Source organism: Acinonyx jubatus, chromosome E1 (assembly GCF_027475565.1).
Source record: "Acinonyx jubatus isolate Ajub_Pintada_27869175 chromosome E1, VMU_Ajub_asm_v1.0, whole genome shotgun sequence".
Classification (NCBI taxonomy): Eukaryota; Metazoa; Chordata; class Mammalia; order Carnivora; family Felidae; genus Acinonyx; species Acinonyx jubatus.
In genome coordinates, this window is record NC_069397.1 from 52630825 (window position 1) to 52652286 (window position 21462).

Genomic DNA, 21462 nt, shown 5'->3' on the forward strand with positions numbered 1-21462 from the left:
ATTCTGCTTCCCCAGGGGCTCCGAAGAGCCCACGGTCCACAGGCTGCCCACATTCTGACCCACTGCCTCCCGTTCCTCGGCGTCTGCCTCACTCCCTACATTCCCACTGCCTCTTGCCAGGCCCTGCCCCTACAGACACTTAGGGAAGCCGACCAGAGACCATTAAGACAGCAATCGATGGGCCTAGAGCTCACGCTTCCTTACCTGCCAGGGAAAGGTAACGGGCCGTGCACCATTAAGAGGGTCTGGAGGTGCCTGGGGCCCCGCACGGTACAGCAATTGCCTTTTCATTCCTCCTCCAGACCCCCTGGGCATCAGACTCTATAGTCTTTTAGTGTTTGGAAACCTTAAGAAGAGCTGCAGGAGGGAGGCAGGGAGCCAGGCCGGAGGGGGGCCCAGGAAGGGAGGGGGTGGGCAAACAGTAATAGGGGCTGCACGTGCTTGGGGGGGGCCTGCCCGTGGCACGCGGGGCCACTGAACTGGATGGAAAGATCGCTCTGTTCGGCGCCGGCTCCCTGGGAGAGGAATCATAATTAATAACTAATGTTGGTCCAGGACTGATGGTGCCATGAGTTCCTTTTATCTGGCGTCCACCTAAGCAAAAGGGAGTAATGGCTTTCTAGTAAATCCCACAGCATGGGGGTTTGCAAAGCTGTGTTTTGCGCAAGTGGTAAGAGATCTCACGTGGAAATAAGACAGAGTTATGTGGCCAGGCTGGCTGGTGATGTGGGGTCAGGCAGGTTCTTCCCAGTGCTCCCTAAGGAGAGGAGCCGGGCCGTGTGGGTGCTGTTCCCCACGTTTGCTGGTCTCAGAATTCTTGTATGGTCCTAGAACCTCCTGGTTTGCTGCTCTGTGGGGGCAGCGGTCGGAAAAATGCTGTCCTGGAGGAAAGGCATCGGGGAGAAATGTCCTCTCCTGATCTCCGGAAGATGGGACGGCCGTGTGTTCAGTGGTGAGGGCTGTGGATTCTGGGGGCCAGGCTCCCCGGGTTGGGAATCTGAGCCCTGCTCTTAACTACAGGATGTGGGAGGACGTGTGTGTGGGAGGGTACTTGGGTCAGTTATTTGACTTCTCTCTGCCTCAGTTTCCTCATCTGTAAAGGAGGGGCCAGGATCACTCTGCTGTCACAAGCCCGTGGAGAGGGTTCTGGGTTTGACTTTGAGTAAAGCACTCAGAACAGTGCCCCACAGGAGAGAAAGCCCTCAGCATGTTCGGATTATTACCTTGAGTAGGGTCACCTGGGGTAATGACCCTTCACAGGTAACCCTGACCTGTGGGGATGGTCTCCCTCACCTGCCCCTCGACCTCAGAAGCAACCCTTCACTCTCGAACTCAGTGCAGACGGGACAACTTACATTTGATTCTCAGACCCACCACTTGGGAGATGTGTGGCCCCAGCGAGTTCCTAACCTCTCTGAGCCTCGGTTTTCTTAGCTGTGAATGTCAATAGTAATGTGTCTTTCACAGGGTTACTGGGAGGATTAAATGGAAGGAAACAGGTAAAATGCTTGTCACCTGGTGACGCAGTGTTTTCTAGCTCCTTCTCACATAGGGGATTTGTTCATTTGGCTAAGACTGATGATTGGGCACCTTACCAGATACTAGGTGCAAAGAAAAGAGAAGGGGGCTCTGGGTATTCTGGTGGACACCCCCCGCCCCACCTTTGATGTGACCTAGGGGCAATGACTTTTGCAGGATGACAAGGACCAAGGAGTCATCTCATCCCCACTGCACTTGGGGGAGCCTCACCATCCAGCGGAGCCACAGGCTGGTCTCACTGGCCGTGCGCAGGGTCACGTTGGCAGGCGCCATGTCAGGGGGTGCCTGGAGGGTCTGGATCTTTCTAGAAGGCTGGCTGGGTGGGCTAGTGCCCACGATGTTCACCTGGCGCATTCGGAAGCTGCGGTGGGGGGGTGGGGAGTGAGCCAGATGATGAGAGCAGGACCTCAGGGCCAAAGCCCGTCCCGGTCTGGGCAGTTTCCGCCCCTGCTCCCCTCCCCCAACGCCGCGTCCTGCCCTGGTACCTGTAGTAGGTGAAGGGGTTGAGCTCAGGCACCTCCATGGAGCGGGCGTCGGGCTCGTTGGTGAGCTGGTGAACCAGCAGCCACTCTTCTCCCTCCCCAACCACGCCTACCTGGAAAAGGAAGATACTCTTAGACCTGCCCAGCTTGTGGGGCTGGGATGTTCGGTGCCCCGCTTTCTAAGAGGTCAAGCCCTGCCTGCAGAAGGTCTGGAGGGGTGCCAAGCGGGGTCACCATCTTTCCAGGCCCTTAAACATGACTTCAGGTGTGACCCCCCCCCCCCCAAGCCGTCTTGCATCAGAATACGGTGAAATGCTTACTAGAAACCCCCCACGCCAACAGCCTGGCCCTGGACCCAGCCCATCAGAATCCCTTGGGCTGTTACCCAGGAATCTGTGTGTTTAACGAGCTCACCAGGTGATTCTGCTGTGCACCCTAAAACCCCAGCTAACTGAGAATCAGAATTTTCTGGGGGTGCAGCGCAGGTGCTGGAGCTTATAATTGCGGCCCGGGGGCAGCCAGAGCGGAGACTCAACCACTTACGGTTATGTGTGTGTATGGCGGTCAGGGGAAATGGGGGTGGTACGGGGGACTGTGGGCACTTCTGGTGTGTTGGGCCGTCTGACAGTGGCATATGGAGATTCACCGGATGTAAATACGCGTATGAGTGGCACTCAAGAGCACGGGCGGGCCCAAGGCCAGGGAGCCGGCTTCCCCGGGCCGCAGGTTCCCCCATGGCAGGTTTTACCTGGGCCTCTACCAGCCAGCGGGAGATGGAGGTTTTGCCATCATAGCCTGGCCTGAACTGCAAGGTCACGGAGCGGGGGCCGATGTTGGAAATGCCCAGGTTGGTGGGGGCCCCTGGGAGTTCTGGAAAACAGGGAAGGCAAGGAGATCAGGTGAGGAGAAGGTCCTTCCACACGGAATGGGAGGAAGGGGCGGGGGTGGGAGGGCAGGGGAGGGGCCGTGTGCCACCCTTTCTCTAGAAACCTCCTAGGAAGAGCAGGGCTGAGGCTGCAGCTCTCCAACAGCCTTCTTCCTGCATTGCAGGCTCTGTGTCCAGACCAGGGGCCTGACACAGCGTTGGGGGCTGGGAGGGTCTCTCAGGGCCACGGGGCCACGGGGAGGCTGACCTGGCTAGGAAACAGGAGCTGGGCATGCGAAGGCTTCCAGAAAGAATCCTCCTCTCCGTCCACACACAACCATTTCAGCCCTCCCAAACCCAACTGAGGCTGAAGAAGACAAGAAGGAGGGGTGGGCACAGGAGGCAGCCCCTATTTTCTGACCAGAAGCCTTGGGATTCAGGACAAACAGAAAGAGTACGGATTCCGGAATCCAACTTCACTGCTTCCACGCTGGGTGTCTTTGGGGAAGTCACCTAAGCTTTCCGTGCCACAGTATCCTCCTCAGTCAAATGGCGATGATGATGATAATATCATCTGCCTCAGGGGCGTTGTGAGGACTGAATGAATTGATGTATATACAGCACTTAGCTCCAGGCATAACTATTTCTCAGGATTATGCTTATTGTCCGTTGGGGTTGACCGAGTCAGCTCGTTTACCCCAACCATTTCTTGGGGCAGGTTGAGGGACTCTGACCAGGTGTCATAAGCATAACTTACAGATCCAGCCAGGACCACGTGGATCTCGAGTCCACCTCCCATAGATACAGATGGGGAAACTGAGGCACAGAGGGGCCACTTGACTTGCCCAAGGTCGCAGACAGCTTGGCAGGGGCAGGGCTGAGAGCAGATCTCAGCTTGTTCTTTACAAGCTGTTTAAGATTATTCCCACCTAGGGGCGCCTGGGGGGCTCAGTCGGTTCAGCGGCCGACTTCGGCTCAGGTCATGATCTCATGGTTTGTGAGTTCGAGCCCCATGTTGGGCTCTGTGCTGACAGCTTGGGACCTGGAGCCTGCTTCCGATTCTGTGTCTCCCTCTCTCTCTGCCCTTCCCTCTCTCTCTCAAAAATAAATAAATTAAAAAAAAAACCTTAAAAATTATTCCCATCTGATTCTACCCCTTTCCCAACCAACACTTCCACTGGTTGGAATCCCATTTGGACTTTCTGGGGGACAGTGAGACTTCTTCCCCTGAATCAGAGATACCATGGCTTGATTCCACACTGCCCCCCTGGTGTGTGTGGGGGGGGCGGATGAGACAGGGATGGGGTCCTCTGGGGGACTATCCTTCCTGCGAGCTGTGGAAGGAAGCAGTGAGCCCACAGAGCCTCCATCCAGAGACCTGGAGCCATGAGAAGTAAGCCCGCTCTGGGGGGAAAGCCAAGGGGCCGTGGACCCAAGGCAGGGAGAGCTCTGTGGGAAGAAAGCCAGTTTTCCTGAGAAAAAGGGAAGCCTCTTGGTTAGGAGAACCCCAAGAGGCCAGGAGCCCCTGAGAGGGGGGACCCACCTGGAGGCACCCCGGAAGAGATGGTTGACGCAGACACTTGGCCCTGGCCCTTGGCGGTCATGGCGGCCACCTCGATGGTGTAGGTGGTGAGCGCAGTGAGGCCCGTGACGCGGTACTCCAGGGTCACGTTGGGTAGATAGTGGGTCACTCGGGTGTTGGTTCGGTTATACTCCTCCCAGGAGATCCGGTACCCTGGGGAGAGCCCCGAGTGGTAGCATGAGTTTGGCTGTGACCCAAAGCTGGCTTTGGCCCTCTTCCTCTGCTTCTCCCTTCTTCACTAGTCTGGCAGTTAGACATGCGTTGATAGCAATGGGGCCGAGGGAGCTGGGGACATCGTGCTTGGGGCCCCAGGTGTAACCTCTGTGGAATGCCTCTATTGGGTGGGGACTGTGGGAGGGGGTGAGTTATCATGGCGGCCGCTTGAGGCCTGTGGCAGGTGAGCTGGGTTGACCTGGGCGCCGATGGGCTGAGAGCCTCCTCTGAATACTTTCTAAGAAAGAGTGGTCTGCTGGGAGGTTTGGGATGAGCGCTGGTCAAAGGCGGGGGGATGGATTAGATGGCCCTGTCTCACCCCCTGGTTCAGTGACACCGAGATGCCTACCTGTGAGGATGCCATTCTTCTCTCCTGGCTCTTGCCAGCTGACCTTCAGCGAGGTGTCTAGGATTTCACTGAAGCTCAGGTGTCCCACAGGTCCAGGCACTGTACCCCAAAAGGACCCCCACCCCACCCAATGCCAATCAGATCCAGAGAGAGGCCACTGTCTTCAAGACGGCCAGTGGTGCTCCAGGGGCACCCCAGGATGGGAAACAAGGGCGGGATCCCCCTGTGCCTGGAGCGCTCAGCCTGGCTCTTGGGTAGGGGAGTGGTAGGGGGCAGGGACCACAGGGGTTGGGCGGTGCCTACCGTCCTCATGGGTGCGCACCAGCTGCGGGGTGCTCCGAGGCCCATCTCCGGGAGTGGTGAAACACAGCACAGAGGTGAAGTACTCGGTGAACTTCTTCAGGCCAGACACGAAGCCCACGTGGACGCTGTCTTGAAAGTTGGGCCGGGCAGTCACCATGGTAACCTCTTCTTCCTGCTCAGGCTCCCAGGCAATCAGCTGGGGAGAGGCCAGCAATTCAGGCAGGGCAGCAAGAACGTTCCAGAAGAGGCCGAGCACTCTCCCACAGTCTGGGCCAATGGACAGAGAGAGTCTAGGAGCCCAGCTCCCTAGGGTCCCTCCTCCCAGGGAAGGGGTGGCCATGCAGCCACCCACAGGCCACGAGCATCTGTCCCTCTGGGAGTTTGCTTTGGGGCACTGTTCTTTCACTGAGCGAACTTGCTTTCCACGAGCGGTCTCTCACGAGGGAGGTCTTTACCAGATCAGCTACAGAACTTGCAGTTTCAGTGCAAAGTGAAAAGGGAGGGTCCCCTCGTTGAACAAGTTTAAGAAATGCAAGGTGAAGGGGGGTCCCTCTGAGCGTGGAGCCCGCCCTGTGTGTTACGGATGAGCTCAGAGAGGCTCAGTGACTCCCACTATACCACACAGCCAGTGGGGAGCTCAAGGGCTCTGATTCCAATACCGAGGCTCCTATGGCTTTCTCCCTCTGGGCCGGGCAGGGTCTCCCTTGGGGTCCCCCCGCCACCCAGAGCTGCCTCCTCAGCTACCCCTTTCCTCTAGTTCCAAGTTGGGATTTCAGTCGGAGGGACTGGAGGGACTCCACGACCTGGAGGTGGAGCTTCAGCGAGAAAACCCTGTCTGGAGGTTCAGCCTGGCTTCCTGTCTGCCCTCCCTCTGCACACCCCGCCTGGAATGGACGTGCCTCCTGCCTCCCTTTCCTTCTCTTCTTGCCTCTTGAACTGTCCCCTCACACGCCTGGTTTCTGGGCCCTTCATCTGTCTCCAGCAATGACAGCTGGTCTCAGAGAGTTCCTCGTGTATTTGAAGTTGATTAACTAGCAATTAATGGTGAAAAGCAATACTTGATGAGTTTTAATAAGCACCGGTATTTATAGATATAAAACAATACCACACTGATGTCTCCTGATTAACTCGCCCCTATAACAATGCTTCATCTTCTTTCTGTGGCCGCGTGTTTATAAAGGATGTTTTGAAATTTAATTGGTATTGTGAAAAGATAGCCTATAGCAAGTTAATTAGACACTAATTAGACCCTAAAAATACTAATCAGAAATACTAAGTGGCATTTAATAAGTATGTTAAATATCCTCCTTATTGCGGTTATCTTGTTTCATAGCAATTAAATTGCCGAACTTCTTTGGAGTAGATTAAGAAACAAGTTTAATGTTTTAATTTAATTTAATTAATGTAAATTTGAATTAATTACGCCATTAGAATTAATTGTGTGGTGTGTTCCACGGCAAGTGCAAAATCTGGGTAAATATTATTTTATTGGGTTCAGGCCAATTATAGTCACGACCGTTATTTCCGGAAGAAAGGACAAAGAATCTCTTTATAGGTGCCTTAAAACAGTATCACTGGGAACCGTCTTTAAAAATGACCCAGAAGCGCCCAGGGTGACGGCTGGGTGGTTTTCTGAGCGATTTCACCATCTTATGGTTCCAGGCCCGAAGCCCAAGATGGCGGCAGGACCAAGGCTGCTTCAGAATATTTACTCTGCGATGCGAGTCGCCAGTCGTTTAGCTGCGTCTGAAGAGGAGGCGGCTGGGGGTCAGGAGCCTTCTCCCTCAGGCCAGCAGGACAACAGCTGCCTTCTGCACCTCCTATTCCCTGAAAGGAGGTGGGCTCTGGGCAGCCCCGGGTGGAGCTATGGTAGGAGTTCCTACTCTGCATCTGGCCTTGGGGTGAGCCCATCCCCCACCAGTCCCATTGCATCATCGCGGCAAGGACTGGATGGGAATCACAGCCCTGTGCTGTTGCAGAAAGGGAACCGAGGACCACGAAGGTTGGGCCTGGTCAGTGTGCATGGACTGGCCAGGGGCTGGCTTCAGATTTGTGGGCCTCCCACCCCTAGACCCAGGATGGAGGCCTGTCTCTCAAAGGTCCACACAGCCGTTAGGTGAGCGTCGGGGTTTCTGTGTCTGCTCTCGTTAGCCAGGGTCGGTGTTGATTTACTCTATCAGGCCGTTGGGCTCAGAGTCCGACAGACCGGGCTGTCCTCAGCATGGGTGGGGGGTACGGGAGCCTGCGTGCTGGGGGAAAAGCACCCGATCTAGGTTCCTGGGACAGGCAGCGCCCCCTTGGAGAGTGGAAGCCCTGTCATTGAAGGGTGCTGGTGTCGAAGGCGTGTGTTTACGTGTGGGGAGCAGAATGTGCATCCAAAGTAGGGAGGAAGAAAAGCAGAACCCAGCGCTGTCACTTACTGTGTGACCCTGGGAAAGTCACGCAACCTCTCCGAGCCTCAGGCTATTACAGGGAGCAGTGATAGCTGCCTTGCCGGCTGCCAGGAGGGGGGATGAAGTGAGTCCGTGTGCTACGGGGCTCCGAGAGCAGGATGCTATTACATGGCCTGCTAGCTTACTGGAGCTAGCAAAAAAGTAGAGAGATTCTCTTTCCCTCTCCTTTTGTCTTTCCTTCTCTCTCTCTCTCTCTCTCTCTCTCTGCATGTGCATGGGTTCGCACAGAACGTTCTGGAAGGATTCGTAGGAAATTAACAACAGTGTTTGCCAGGAGTGGGGAAAGTTTCCGGGGTGGGACAGAAGCAGGCGTATGAAGAGCTGGAACTGGATGCAGGATTTCTGCTACACATCTATCTTTTTACTTTTGAATCACGTAAATATACTTCCTGTTTAAGAAATTAAATTCAAAAATTAAAAAAAATAATGGAAGGATTTGGCAAGAGGGGCAAAATTATATGTACGCTTATCCTTTGATCCAGCAACCTCCTTTCTATGAATCTATTCCAAAGTTAAACGTGAAAAATATGAAAAGATATATAGGCACAGAGCTATTTCACTGCAGAAATGTTTATTATAGTAAAAGACCGGAAACAATCCAAATGTCATCCCTGAGGAGCTGGTTGACAAAACTATGGGAAAGCTACTTGATGGAGTCCAATACAGATGTCAAAAAGGGAACCAGGAATCTCTATACTCCTGTGAAGTGATCCCCAGGATATACTGTAAATAAAGAAGCAGGATGGAAAAAAGTGTGTAGAGAACGCTGCCATTTATCTAGGAAGGAGAGGATACACATTTATATATGTATGCATTTGTTTATGTTAAAGAAACGAGGGGCTCCTGGGTGGCTCAGTCAGTTAAGCATCCGACTCTTGGCATCAGCTCAGGTCATGATCTCACAGTCGTGGGATCGAGCCCCATGTCAGGCTCTGCGCTGAGCGGAGCCTGCTTGGGATTCTCTGTCTCCCTGTCTCTCTGCCTATCCCCCACTCACTTTCTCTCAAAATAAACAAATAAACTTAAAAAAAAAAAGAGAAATGAAAAGAAAAACCGAAACAAGCAAGCAAAAAGAAATCAAACCTATGGGGAAGGAAAGGACCAGAATTCAGGCTGACTTTCTCTGAATTTACTTTGTAGATTTAACACCGGAACCATGTAAATATGTTCCATAGTTACAGAACGAAAATAAATTAAAAAATCAATCCCTAAAAATCAAAACCGAAATGAAACAAACGAAGCTAATGATGTATTGAGCTGTAGTGAAATTACACAGAGAGAAACTATTTCCAGAGATTCTGTAGCACAGCCATGTGAAGTACATCCCTAGCGGGATATACCCTAGGAAGGGAAAGCACTGCAAATAATCGGACACTATTTTGGACACTATTTCGGTAGTCACTGCGGTGGTATTACTGTTCTGAAAGTGTTGTGGGTGTTTCTGGGGTAAAGTAGACAGGTACTTACGCTGGTGTTGTAGGTACTGGATTTTCAGTGTGGAGCAAAGAGAGACAAAGGCCAATAAGATTACTAAAGATCTTATAGCCCTGAAATTGAGTTAGAAGTATCAGTATGTGTTTCATCAGGAGAAGGAGGAACAGGGGGGTAAGAAGAAGAGGAAGAAGAAGAAGGAGAGGGAGGGGGGAGGATGGGGGGGAAGAAGAAGCATTATTTCCAAGCTGTCCATTAATGGAGCCTGAAAATGGCATCCAGTGCTAGAAAAAGGAGCACCCCTGATGCCCAGATTTTGGTATCTAACTATCATTTCCTCCTGGAAAGGACAAGGTTCTCTGAAGATGTGGCTGATCCCAGGGACAGTGCAGGAATTGGGGACAGCTTGGACCATCCTGTCAGACTGCAAGGAAGCTATTGGACTGTCGGGGCCCTGTCAAAAGAACTCCCCGACCAAAGAGGCCAACGATGGGTCAATGTGGCATCATCACAAATAATAATGGCAGTGGGTTGAAACATACCAGATGTGTTAAAAATCCTTAAGTACATAGTAATATGCCAAATACGAGACAAAAAGATGCCCCCCTCCCATCCCATGCCCCCCCCCTTTCTAAAGTGACTCATCTGTCACTTTAGAAAATGCTAAGGAATCACATTCATTTTCCTGAAAACTGGTTAAGTGATGGGAGAGGACTAAACTTTTACCATGCTTTCCCTAGATGAACTGAACCTTCAGGTAACCAAAAAGTTGGTAAGGGGAAACTTCTTTTTACTGGAAAGGGTTTCAGCTAATAAATCAAGGAGAAATTATGATATTTGACTGTCCCCACTTTGCAACCCTACCGAAATAATAGATCACACAGGGTGATCAATGGTCACCACACAATAGTAAGAGAGACAGCCAGACTTTATGCCTTCTGATGTAAATGCACAACACCATCTAGGAGGTAATATTTGGAAAAAACAAAACAAATCATCAAACCTTGAATCTGATCAAGCCTCTAGTTCTAAGTTCCAATTTACTGCAAATATAGTGTTCAGAGGAATGTGTTAAATGACCCCACAGAGAGGCGATCAGCAAAATCCAGGCTGTGGAAAATTCGATAGGGCAAATGATTAAGTTTCTTTACTAAATAAATTACAAGAGAAAGAGAGAGAGAAAGGAGAGACAGAATCTATAGATCAGCTGAGACCTAAAAAAAAACCAGACCAATTGCAGTCGTGTGGACCTCGTTTGGACCCTGAAGCAAATAAACCAACAAGTAAAAGAAATGATGTGGTGATCAGGGAAATGGGAACGCTGACCGAGTATCTGACGATAGCAAGGGGGCTTGATATTTTTAGGCACAATGATGACAGTGTGGTTACTGTGGTTGTGTTTTGAACAGAGGCTTTATGCTATTTCTCTGCAGAAATATTTAGGGAGGAAAGGATACAGTGGCCTGGGATCCACTTGAAAATATTCCAGGGGAGAGGCAGAGGGTTGGGGAATAGAAGGAACACGTTTGATCACGAGCCAGTAATTGCTGACGTCAGGATACACTGTGGTCTTCTAAAGTCATTACGGTTTTCCCTCTACTATTGTAGATGTTGGAAAAATTTTAACAATTAAAAGGCGAGGGTGGGGGGAGTCCATTCTCGTTGGAGGTACACAAGGGAAGGGACAGGCACTGCTGTTTTCCTCCCTGTGATACCGAAGGCCAAAGAAGAAACAAAATGCCTGCTTATATCCATTTGTACTTAGAAAAAAAAAAAAATCAAGTTATAGTTACCATTTTACCATGAACGCATATGACACATTTTCTTTTTAATGCAAGAAAAGGCATAGGCTCCGGAGTTTGAATCGGAGCCTCTGTGGCCTCTTCCCACTCTGTCTGGGCCTGAATTGCCTGAACTCTCCCGGCCACTTGCACCTGCCTTAGAAATCTGCAGCCCAGGGGCACCAGGGGTGGCTCAGTCAGTCGAACGTCTCACTTAGGCTCAGGTCATGATCTCGCAGGTCATGAGTTCGAGCCCCACGTCGGGCTTGCTGCTGACAGCCCGTCAACCCAGAGCCCGCTTCAGATCCTCTGTCGCCGCCGCCCCCCCCGCCCCTCTCTCTGCTTATGCTCTCTCTCTCTCAAAACAAAAAAATAAATAAATCATTTTAAAAACCTTTCAAAAAAAGAAGCAGCCCAGCCCTATCCTCCCCGCCCCCAATTTGTGCAAGAAAACTCAGAATTGGCAGCAAGAAGCTAATTGTTCCCAGCTCAGCTCGTCGGCACAGTGCGAGCCTCCCCTTTTCCCTCCGCTGCCTCCCCCCAGAGTCCCAATTAGAAGCCTTCCAGCCAGCCAGGCAGCCCGCGCTGCGAACGTTCAGCTGCAGCTCCCTGCCCCAGGACGGCCCTGCTCGGCCCTGGCGCCCTGCCTTCCTGGGAGCAAGAGGGCTGTGGCAGGGGGAGCCCCCAGCTCTGGCCCATCCCTCCTTTGTTTGCAACCCCAACAGAAATGTCTCTTTGCGGTTTAATCTCGGTCCCCTTTCTGCCCAGCCATCCCCAGCTTGCAGTAGTAACAGCCCAGGCTGCCAGTCCTAGGGATCGTCTTGGCTGTTCCACTCGCGCAAACGTGCAACAGAGGGAGTGCGGGAGCCTTCTGGAAGTGTCCGCGGTCACCAGGAGGTCACCAGGTCTCTGGGCTCCAAGCCGGAGCCTGCTGTGTCTCCCCTTCATGGCCTGCCCCCTGGTGGCCCACCCCTGACATGCACTGCCTCCCCTGCCGCATCTGGAGGGAGCCCACCCCATCCTCCCACCTGCTGTGGGGGGGGGGGCGCGGGGGGGGGCACAGCCGTAAACCAGGGTATGGACCGCATACTGTGCAATCCAGTTTTCTTAGTGGGGGTTGGCATGGGGTGAGAGCAGAGACCCAGGTGTGGGATCAAGGTCTGGGTTCCAGGAAGGGATCGTTGAGATCCCAAATTAAAAAAAAAATTTTTTTTAATGCTTATTTATTTATTACGAAGAATTTTAAATGTTTCATTATTTTTGAGAGAGAGAGAGAGAGACAGGCAGAGTGTGAATGGGGGAGGAGCAGAGAGAGAGGGAGACAGAGAATCTGAGGCAGGCTCCAGACTCTGAGCTGTCAGCGGGGAGCCCGACGCGGGGCTCGAACCCACGAACCGTGAGATCATGACCTGAGCCGAAGTCGGATCCTTAACCTACCGAGCCACCCAGGAGCCCCGAAAAGTCCTGATTTTTAGCACAGTTACAATGATAGCAACTACAACAGCTGCTGTTATTAGTTGCCACGGGCTGAACCGTGTCTCCCCTCCCCCCCAAATTCACACGTGGATGTCCTAACCCCCAAGACCTGAGGATGTGACTGTATTTGGACAGAGCATCTTTAAAGAGGCAAGAAAGTTCAAATGAGACCATTAAGGTGGTTTGTAGTCCAGCAAGGCCAGCGTCCTGCTAGGAAGAGGAAATCTGGACACAGGAAAGACCACGTGTGGACACAGGGAGAAGGTGGCACCTGCACGCCACGGACTGAGGCCACGGAGGGACTGAGCCCCGTCGACACCTTGATCTAAAATGTGCAGCTTCTGGAACTGGAAGGAAATCCATTTTTGCAGCACTTGGTTAGGGCAGCCTGATCAGGCGAACACATTTCCACCACGGCCACTATCATTTTCTGAGCGCTTGTTAATGTGTTTGTCACTGTGCTCAACGAATTACAAGTATTATCTCATTTAATCCTCACTCCACCCCAAGGGACGGATGTCATTATCATCCTCCCTCACAAATGAGGAAATGGGAGTTTATTTTGGGTTTCCAGCGGCTAGAAAAGTGCGGATAGGAGGGCTCAGTAAACATTCATCGAAGGAGGGAAGCTCAGACAGCTTACAGGACTTGTCCAGGGAGCCAGCAAGGGGCACAGCCAGAGCCAGGATCTTAACCACATCTGTCAGGGTCCTAGTCCTGTGCCCTTAACCATATTCCCTGTGGGGTCAGGTACATTATGCCAAGGACGTGTGTCCCAGCAGGATGCCTGTTAGAGCCACAGCTTGGCGGGAAGAAGTCGATTCTGGATTTTTCTGAGGCCATAGCTATGCCCAGGTGTTTCTGAGCCCGAAACGAATCTGGTTTCGTTTATACCCTAGTCTCACCGAGAAAACTCCCAGGCACTGGGTCACAGACTGGGCAGTGTCCAGACCCCCCCACCCCCCAGCCTGGAAGTGGCCTTAGAGAGAGCCCGTGAGCCCTTGGCCTTGACCACGCGTCCTTTGTTTGGCTCGAACCAATGATTTCGAAAGTACGGGGGGATCCCTCCCCTTTTCCCCTCCTCCTCAGCCCGTGGCCTCCCTCGGAGAATCCCCGGGCCTCCTCTTGGGGCCAGGAGAGGCTTCACATACCTTGTAGCCCTGGTTGATGCCGTTGATGAACTGGGGGCTGGGGGCATTCCAGGTGAAGCGGATGGTCGTGGAGTTGGTGGCTTCTGCGTGCACGTTGCCAGGAGGGACGGTGGGGACTGGAGGAGAGCAGAGGTGCGGGCGGCGGCGGGGGGGGGGGGGGGGGCGGTGCAGGAGAGCACGGTCAGTCTTGCCCGGTTAAGTAGAGCAAACACAGGGATGGGGTCTGCAGACTCCGCTTCGCCCCACCCCTTCTCCCCCCTTGCTCTGTGGACTTAAGACATCCTCTTTCTCTAGATTAGTGTGGGTTTAATAAAACTCGCCTGACCCATTTCACAGGCTACCAAGAAACAGAAGCGAGGGCTGTGAAAATACTCGGGGAGGTTTTTATGTACGATACTCCGCGTGAGCAGTCTCGTGATCCTGTGGTGGACTGCGTAGAAGGTCCCTGTAACCCGGAAGCTTCTGCCGTGCTCGTGCTCCCCCCAACTCCTCTTTCCCTCAGGACCCTCCCACCCTGAGGGGTAGCCAGGGGCAGCGGGCAATAGCTCGGGACTGGATACAACAGGTGACACGGCTGAGGCAGGACGGGACAGGTACCGGACCGACAGGTGCGAGCCTGGGAGAGAGAGAAGCACCAGTCCTCCGTGGTCACAGTCCCCACCCACCTCCCTGCAGTGTCCACTCGGTGACTTTGCTGCTGTAGACACCCAGCCCGGCACTGTTGTAGGCGGCCACCTCGATCTCGTAGTTGGTCCAGATGATGAGGTCCTCCAACAGCAGGTTGTTGACATCGGCATCCGTGATGTTCTTGAACTGATACCCGACAGGCAGCCCGGCCAGGCAGTACCTGAGGGGCGGAAGGCAGGATGCGGTGGCTTGGAGTCAGCCTGCTTGGCGCGTGCCCAGGAAACCGGGTGTGACAGAGTGAGCGTTCCATACCCACACTGTCCAATATGGCAGCCATGAGCATATACAGCTGTTGGGCACTTGAAACGTGGTTGGCACTGGGAACCTGTACATTTATTTCCTTTATAGTCAAAACCACAGGTGACCAACGGCCATCTCCCTGGATAGCACAGGCCTAGTGGATGTGTCTGTTCTTTCTGATGGGGGAGGACACTGGGGAGATGGCTACATGACCACGGACAATAAGAGTTCTGGGGAGATCACACTGGCCTCACCTTGGAGGGCTCATTGATGGAGGGCCAAGTCCAACCAAAGGTTGGGCTCATTTTCTTATACCCTCCAGAACAGTGGCTCCCCTTTTGACGGTCATTCACTTAGGTGAAGGGAAAACATCTGAGGCTACCTACTTTGCCAATTTCGACCTTCCACTGGAAGAAGAACACACGGTAATAAAGAAGTGGGGTCTGTTCAGGCGAAATTTTGGAGGCTGGATAGCCTCTACCCATTTTTGGAAAATCAGAGGCCTCAAATTATTTTGATGTGTTACGATACCCCATAGCGGTGGTTCTCAGAGGCTTACCCTGCATCAGAACCCCCTGGAAGGCTTGTTAAAACACAGGTTTGCTGGGCCCACCCCGGAGTTTCCCATTCGGTAGGTCAGGTGTGGGACTTGAGAAGTTGCATTCGAATCGATGCTGCTGCCGGCCTCAGGACCGCCCTCTGAGAACCACTGCTGATTTGGGGTCACCAAAAGCTCACAACAAAATGAACCGATAAGGGAGCAAACTCAACAATAACTTCTTTCAGAGAGCATAAGCCTATAGGAAAAGGGACATGCCTTTTGCAGCCAGCCAGAATTCAGAACATTGGTGAATGTTCAGTAACTTCCATTTATGCTAATTTTAATTCACAAAACCGAACTAATAGCACTTAATAACTCAGTCTGAGGTTATCAGGGACGTGCCCTTGGTCAAGGGGAGACAGAAAAGTCTATATAACTGGGCTTCATTTGGCAGTAAGGACCAAAGAAAGGAGGTCCGCTTTTTGACCAGTTCTTGACCCAGTAGTTGGTTTCAGTTGGAATATTTTTGGTTTCCTGGGTGGTTGGCCCCTTGAATATTTTACCTGTCTCCCTGGGCCTGTGGAGCCGTGACATGTGGCAGACTTGCCCACCCATACAGCCTCGAGGACACGACACTGTACCCCTTCCCTCAAGCATTCCCATTGGTTTCCAAGGCTCTGCCTTCTGGAAGTTCTTCTTTATGTCTAACCCAAGTCTTTCATAACACAGTGAAGGCAGTTCTTGTTGCTGGGCCCTCGTTAGATGGGGAAAGACCCGGTGTGACCTTGCTGTTTCCCAATCCACGTCCGACCCTCCCCTTGAGTCTGGGCTGCCCTACCTTTCCCAGGATTGGACGCCTACCTAATGATGTAGCCCTTGAGAAGGCCATTCTGGTGGCTCTCCGGAGGCGGCTGCCACTGGATCATGATGGACTGGTTGGTCCGGCCGCTGGCGATGACGTTCTGTGGAGGGGCCGTGGGGGGTTCCTCAGGAAGGGAGACCCTGGATATAAAAACGTCAAGAGTGGGTGGGACGGGTTGCTTGGGTGGCTTAGTTGGTAAAGGTGTCTGCCTCTATTTTGGCTCAGGTCATGATCTCACGGTTCGTGAATTTGAGCCCCATGTTGGGCTCTGTGCTGACAGCTTAGAGCCTGGATCTTGCTTCCAGTTCTGTCTCCTCTCTCTGACCCTCCCCCGCTTAAGCTGTCTCTTTCTCTCTCTCTCAAGAATAAATAAACATAAAAAAAAGAGTGGGTGGGCTTTTCTACTCTTAGTCTTGATGGCAAACACAGGAGTTTAATGGGAAATGAGGAGGCTGCTTTGTTCCTGGATGACTCTGCACAACTGCTGTGCGCTTTTGGGCAAGTCACTTGACCTCTCTGAGCTTGTTTCTTTATCTTTTAAAGGAGTATAATAAAGCTCCACCTGTCTGCTTTATAAGACTGGTTGAGGTTCAAATGACACCATGTATATATATGAATATTTTTAAAACCCTATAGAGGCGCCTGGGTGGCTCAGCCGGTTGAGCGTCCGACTTCGGCTCAGGTCGTGGTCTCACAGTTCGTGAGTTCAAGCCCCGCGTCGGGCTCTGTGCTAACAAACAGCTCAGAGCCTGGAGCCTGCTTCAGAGTCTGTATCTCTCTCTCTCCCTCCTCCTCTCCTGCTCATGCTCTGCCTCTCTCTGTCTCTCAAAAATAAATAAATGTTAAAAAAATTAAAAAAAAAACCACCATAAAGCCCCAGATGTGTGTATTTTCTGTGCAGGAAAGGGACCTCGGCCTCAGCTTCTCACGTGCCAAAGACGCTGCCGTTGGAGACGATGATGTCATAAGTGACCAGGAATGTCAGAAGCAGGGATGTTTTTCACTTCCCGGTTGCAAGCTGTAACTAGGTTTCCTTTTCCGACCAGCTGGGCCCAGGGCTGGGGACGGGCAGGCCGGGCGGGGCTGGCGAGGCGCGTGCGCGAGCTCATGGCACGCTTCCGGAAGCGAGTGCCACTGCATTGCCTCCTCTGGAGCTGCCAGGGGACACGGCGTTCCACCGGGGTGCCGCAAAACTGACACGCATCCATTAAAAGCAAAAGTTAATTATTTTTGATGGATGTCTCTCCCTTTCAGCTTATTTTTATGTTTTTGCTTTCTGACGGAGAGCTTTGCAACGCGTACTGCACACTCCCACGTCTTTGTAAAGCCCGCAGCGAGGGCGATTTCACCTTTCTCTTTGTGACTCAGGGCTGTTAGCATGAGGATTCATCAGGAAGATGAATCAGGGTTTGAAATGAAGCCTGAAGACGTGGAGAAAGTGTAGGGTAGATGTCCCAGCACTTTGAGGCTTTCTACTGTTGGGATTTTGTAGTTCTGAAGGGCTGGGGCCGTGTCCACGTTGTTCCCGAACCACTGACGGACCACACACAGCCTGGCACATAGTAGGCGTTCAATCAGCAGCGAGTGAATACATTCTCCTGTAAGTGCCCTCCTGTTAGCTGCCACCTCTCTCTCCTGTGACGGTGCCACCACCCCTGTGGCATCCCCCCAGTGAGAACCAGAAAGACTTAAGCTCACTGGAACTGTGGCAAAACCCAACGATTGTTTTAAGCCAGAGGTCTGCATACACACACCTAAGAGAATCCTTTAAAGAGCCAAGTACGTTCTTGGCTCCCTTGTAAACTGTCAGCTGACCGTATACGTAAAGGTTTATTTCTGGGCTCTCTACTCCGTTCCATGGGTCTAAGTGTCTATTTTTATGCCAATATCATGCTTTTTGATTACTACAGCTTTCTAGTATCGTGTGAAATCAGGAATGTGATGCCTCCAGCTTTGTTCTTTCACAGGACTGCTCTGGCTACTCAAGGTCTTTTGTGGCTCCAAATACACTTTAGGACTGTTTTTTTCTTTTTCCTAATTCTGTGAAAGACGCCATCGGAATTTTGATAGAGGTTGCACTGAATTTACACGTGGACATTTTGGGTAACATGGACATTTTAACAATATTAATTCTTCTCAGTGGGGAAAGGAAAGTCTCTTTAATACACGGTGTTGGGAAAACTGGACAGCCCACATGCAGAGGAATGAAACCGGACCCCTAGTTTACACCAGTCACAAAAATTAACTCAAAAACGGGGTGCCCGGGTGGCTCAGTTGGTTGAGCGTCCGACTCTTGGTTTGGGCTCTGGTCATGATCTCACGGTTCATGAGTCGGAGCCCCGAATGTCAGCCTCTGCGCTGACATCGTGGAGCCTGCTTGGGATTCTTGCTCTCTTTCTCCCTCTGCCCCTCCCCGACGTGCGCACGCTCTCTCTCCAAATAAATAAATAAACTTAAAAAATCGAATCAGCTGGAAATCTAAAGGAGAACAACGAAAAAAAAAAATTAAAGACTTAATCGTAGGACCCTAACTTGTCAAACTCCTGGAAGAAAACATAGGGACAAGCTTTTTGATGTTGGTCTGGGCAGTGGGTTCCAGGAGACGACACTCAAAGCACAGGCAATAAAAGCAAAGATAAATAAGTGGGACCACAGGAAATGAACAAGCTCCTGCACGACAAAAGAAACAACCAACAAAATGAAACGCTAAATCTGCAAACCATATATCTGATAAGGGGCTAATATGCAGAATATATAAAGAACTCATACAACCCAATAGCAATAAATAAATAAGTAACCCAAAAACCAACAACAAAAAACCCCCAACCCGAATTAGAAATAGGCAGATCTGAACAGGCATTTTCCCCACGAAGACACACAGATGACCAACAGGTGGGTGAAAAGGAAATGTGAATGAAAACCAGTGAGGTGTCACCCCACACCTCGTAGATCAGCTCTCATGGAAAATCAAAAAGACAAGACAGAACAGGCATTGTCAGGGATGTGGAGAGAAGGGAACCCTCGTGCACTGTGGGTGCTGCTAGTGTGGAAAACAAAACGGCAGCCCCACAAAAGATTAAAAAATCCATCCACAGGACCCATCCTGTGGATGGCTCAGTCAGCTGAACATCCAACTTCAGCTCAGGTCATGATCTCGCGGTCCATGAGTTCGAGCCCCGTGTCGGGCTCTGTGCTGACAGCCCGGAGCCTGGAGCCTGCTTTGGATTCTGGGACTCTGGCTCTCTCTGCCCCTTCCCCACTTGCACTCTGTCTCTCTCAAAAATAGAACAGACATTAAAAACAAATTTTTAAAACATCCATCCACAGGAGATGAACACAGGATCTCGAAGATCTGTCTGCACGTGGAAACACCCTACGTATCTGTCAATGGATGGGTCCATCAAGCAGATGTGGTAGATGAATACGATGGAATATTATTCAGCTATGAGAAAGAAGGACCATTTGCACCAACAAATACTGTGCGATCTCGTACGCGGGGTCTACAAAAGCTGAATTTAAGAGAAACAGAGAGGAGGGTGGTAGTTACCGAGAGCTAGTGAGGGAGGGACATGGGAAGATACTGGTCAAGGCTACAGCCTTCTAGTTATAAGCTTAACAAATCCTGGGGATCTGAAGTATAGCCTGGGGATGATAGCTGAAAGTCCCATATCGTCTACTTAAAAGTTGCTCAGAGAGGAGGTCGAAAGTGTCCTCACCACAAAAAAGAAATGGACGTGTCAGCTAATGCTGTGGTGCTGATCCCATGGGAACATACAATCTATCGAATCAAAACACTGTGCCTTCAACTCATTCACACCGTGTCACATGTCAATTAGAATCTCAGTACATCTGGAAAAAGTGAAGAGAAACATAAGAACAGGAATGCTTTGGTGCATGGGATTCGTGCCACCGTCACTCTGCCCTCTTGTTGCATGGCTTCTTTCTCCCCAGAGGTGACCACCTGGTTACAGGACTTAAGTGGCCAGAATCAGTCGCCTCCTACGGAAGCGGGTATTACCGGGTGATGCTCGAAAATGGACGACCCTCTGTTTTTCCTCGATTTTCCTCATCTTTAAAACAGCCTCGCCAAAAGCTTAACCAGACCTGGCGTCTTGCAAGGCACTGGATACGGACATCTGTCACGTGCACGTAACAGTGACGGCGCGGCCGATAGGGGAGGCAGAGCAGAGCGAGGGGAGTCTTTGAACTCGCTCGGCTCCCAGTGAGAGGGACCATTAAATCGGTGCTGATCCTGCCCCGGGCGCTGCTCACGGCACCTCCCCCGGGTGACCTTTCACCTTGGCGGCATCCCTGTGAGGCAGGTGTGAGTGACGCTACCCCTTTCGACAGAGGTGGACACCAAAGCCCCCAGAATCTGCACACAGCGGGCCCCGCGTGGCCATACTGGTCTCGGCCGTAGGCAGCCCCCCTCAGCCCCGCCGGCCAATGGGGTCACCGAGACCCACCGGGCGAGAGCACCTGCTCCCCTCACCTCTCCGTGTCCTTGCTGAACTGTCCCTTCCCCACGTCGTTGACGGCACAAAGACGGAACTGGTAGGAGCGTGCGGGCACCAAGCCCTTGACCATCACGGCGGTAGCCTCGGGGTCCACACTGGCCAGGAGCACAGTCCAGGGGGCATCTACAAGGACAGAGGGTGGAGGCAGAGGTGGACATCCCGGGGGCCGTGTTCCTTACCCCCAGCCCGTTTGGGCCAGCAGAGGCGCGCCTCCCCCAACTCAATCCGGCAGAGGCTGGTCACGTCATTTTCCTGGGTCCCCTTAGCCCACGTGTCCCAGGGGGTTGGAGGGTCCTGGGGAGGGAGCAACGACTCATGGGAACAGAGATGGCAGGTGTCTTTTCTATCTTTTTTCTCCCCCCTCGAATCGATGAGCTCCAGGCAAACTGTATTGAAAATGCCCCTGAAACAAGGCCTGTGAATTCTGCAGGTCCCAGTCTGGAGGCTAAAGAAGAAAAAGAGTCACCACGGCCTTGGAGGCTCTAGAGAGGCAGGTCCTGAGTCCCGCACCTCACAGACATGATCTCATTCAACGGCCACAGCGGCCCGAGGAGGCGGATGCCATCGCTCGTTCTGCAGGGACGCGGAGGCCTCCGGAAGGTCTGCTCAAAGGCAGAGAACTGGGACGTGGGGGAGCTGGATCCCGGCCCCGGGCCACCTCCCCGAGCCCGTGCCTCCGGCTGGCTGCTGCGGGAAGCCTTACTGTTCTCCGACATCTCCAGGACGTAGCGAAGCAGGGGACTGTTGCCGTCGAAGGGCTTGGCCCACGTCAGGTTGATGGCCCGCCTCTCCGCTGTGCTGAGGGTCGCCACAGGGCGCTCGGGGGCGTGGGGCAGCTGCCTGGGGGAGAGAGGTGTGGCGGGGCCGGCTGTGAGGTCTGGAGTCAGGTGACACACGGGCACCAGGGCTCAGACTGAACTTCGAGATGCCTCAGCCGCCAAGCTCGGCCTTCGGGCCGGCCACCTGGAGGCTCTGCTCCCTGGCTTACGG

General features: G+C 52.5%; 1 protein-coding gene and 1 long non-coding RNA gene across 4 annotated transcripts in view; one reads left to right on the forward strand and one right to left on the reverse strand.

Moving 5' to 3' along the window:
* The window catches only part of SDK2 (sidekick cell adhesion molecule 2), a 260401-nt gene that overhangs the window by 45771 nt on the left and 193168 nt on the right, over nt 1-21462 (reverse strand). For all 3 annotated transcript variants that reach the window (XM_027047945.2, XM_027047944.2, XM_053212749.1), the window contains 11 exons: nt 21176-21312; nt 20448-20595; nt 15955-16095; nt 14291-14472; nt 13626-13741; nt 5334-5529; nt 5031-5129; nt 4430-4621; nt 2770-2891; nt 2025-2134; nt 1750-1900 (listed from right to left, as the gene is read on the reverse strand). In XM_027047945.2, the coding sequence (XP_026903746.2) occupies nt 1750-1900; nt 2025-2134; nt 2770-2891; nt 4430-4621; nt 5031-5129; nt 5334-5529; nt 13626-13741; nt 14291-14472; nt 15955-16095; nt 20448-20595; nt 21176-21312 (1594 nt within the window). The remainder of the gene's footprint in view (nt 1-1749; nt 1901-2024; nt 2135-2769; nt 2892-4429; nt 4622-5030; nt 5130-5333; nt 5530-13625; nt 13742-14290; nt 14473-15954; nt 16096-20447; nt 20596-21175; nt 21313-21462) is intronic.
* The window catches only part of LOC113596062 (uncharacterized), a 34713-nt gene that overhangs the window by 6763 nt on the left and 6488 nt on the right, over nt 1-21462 (forward strand). The window lies entirely within an intron of this gene.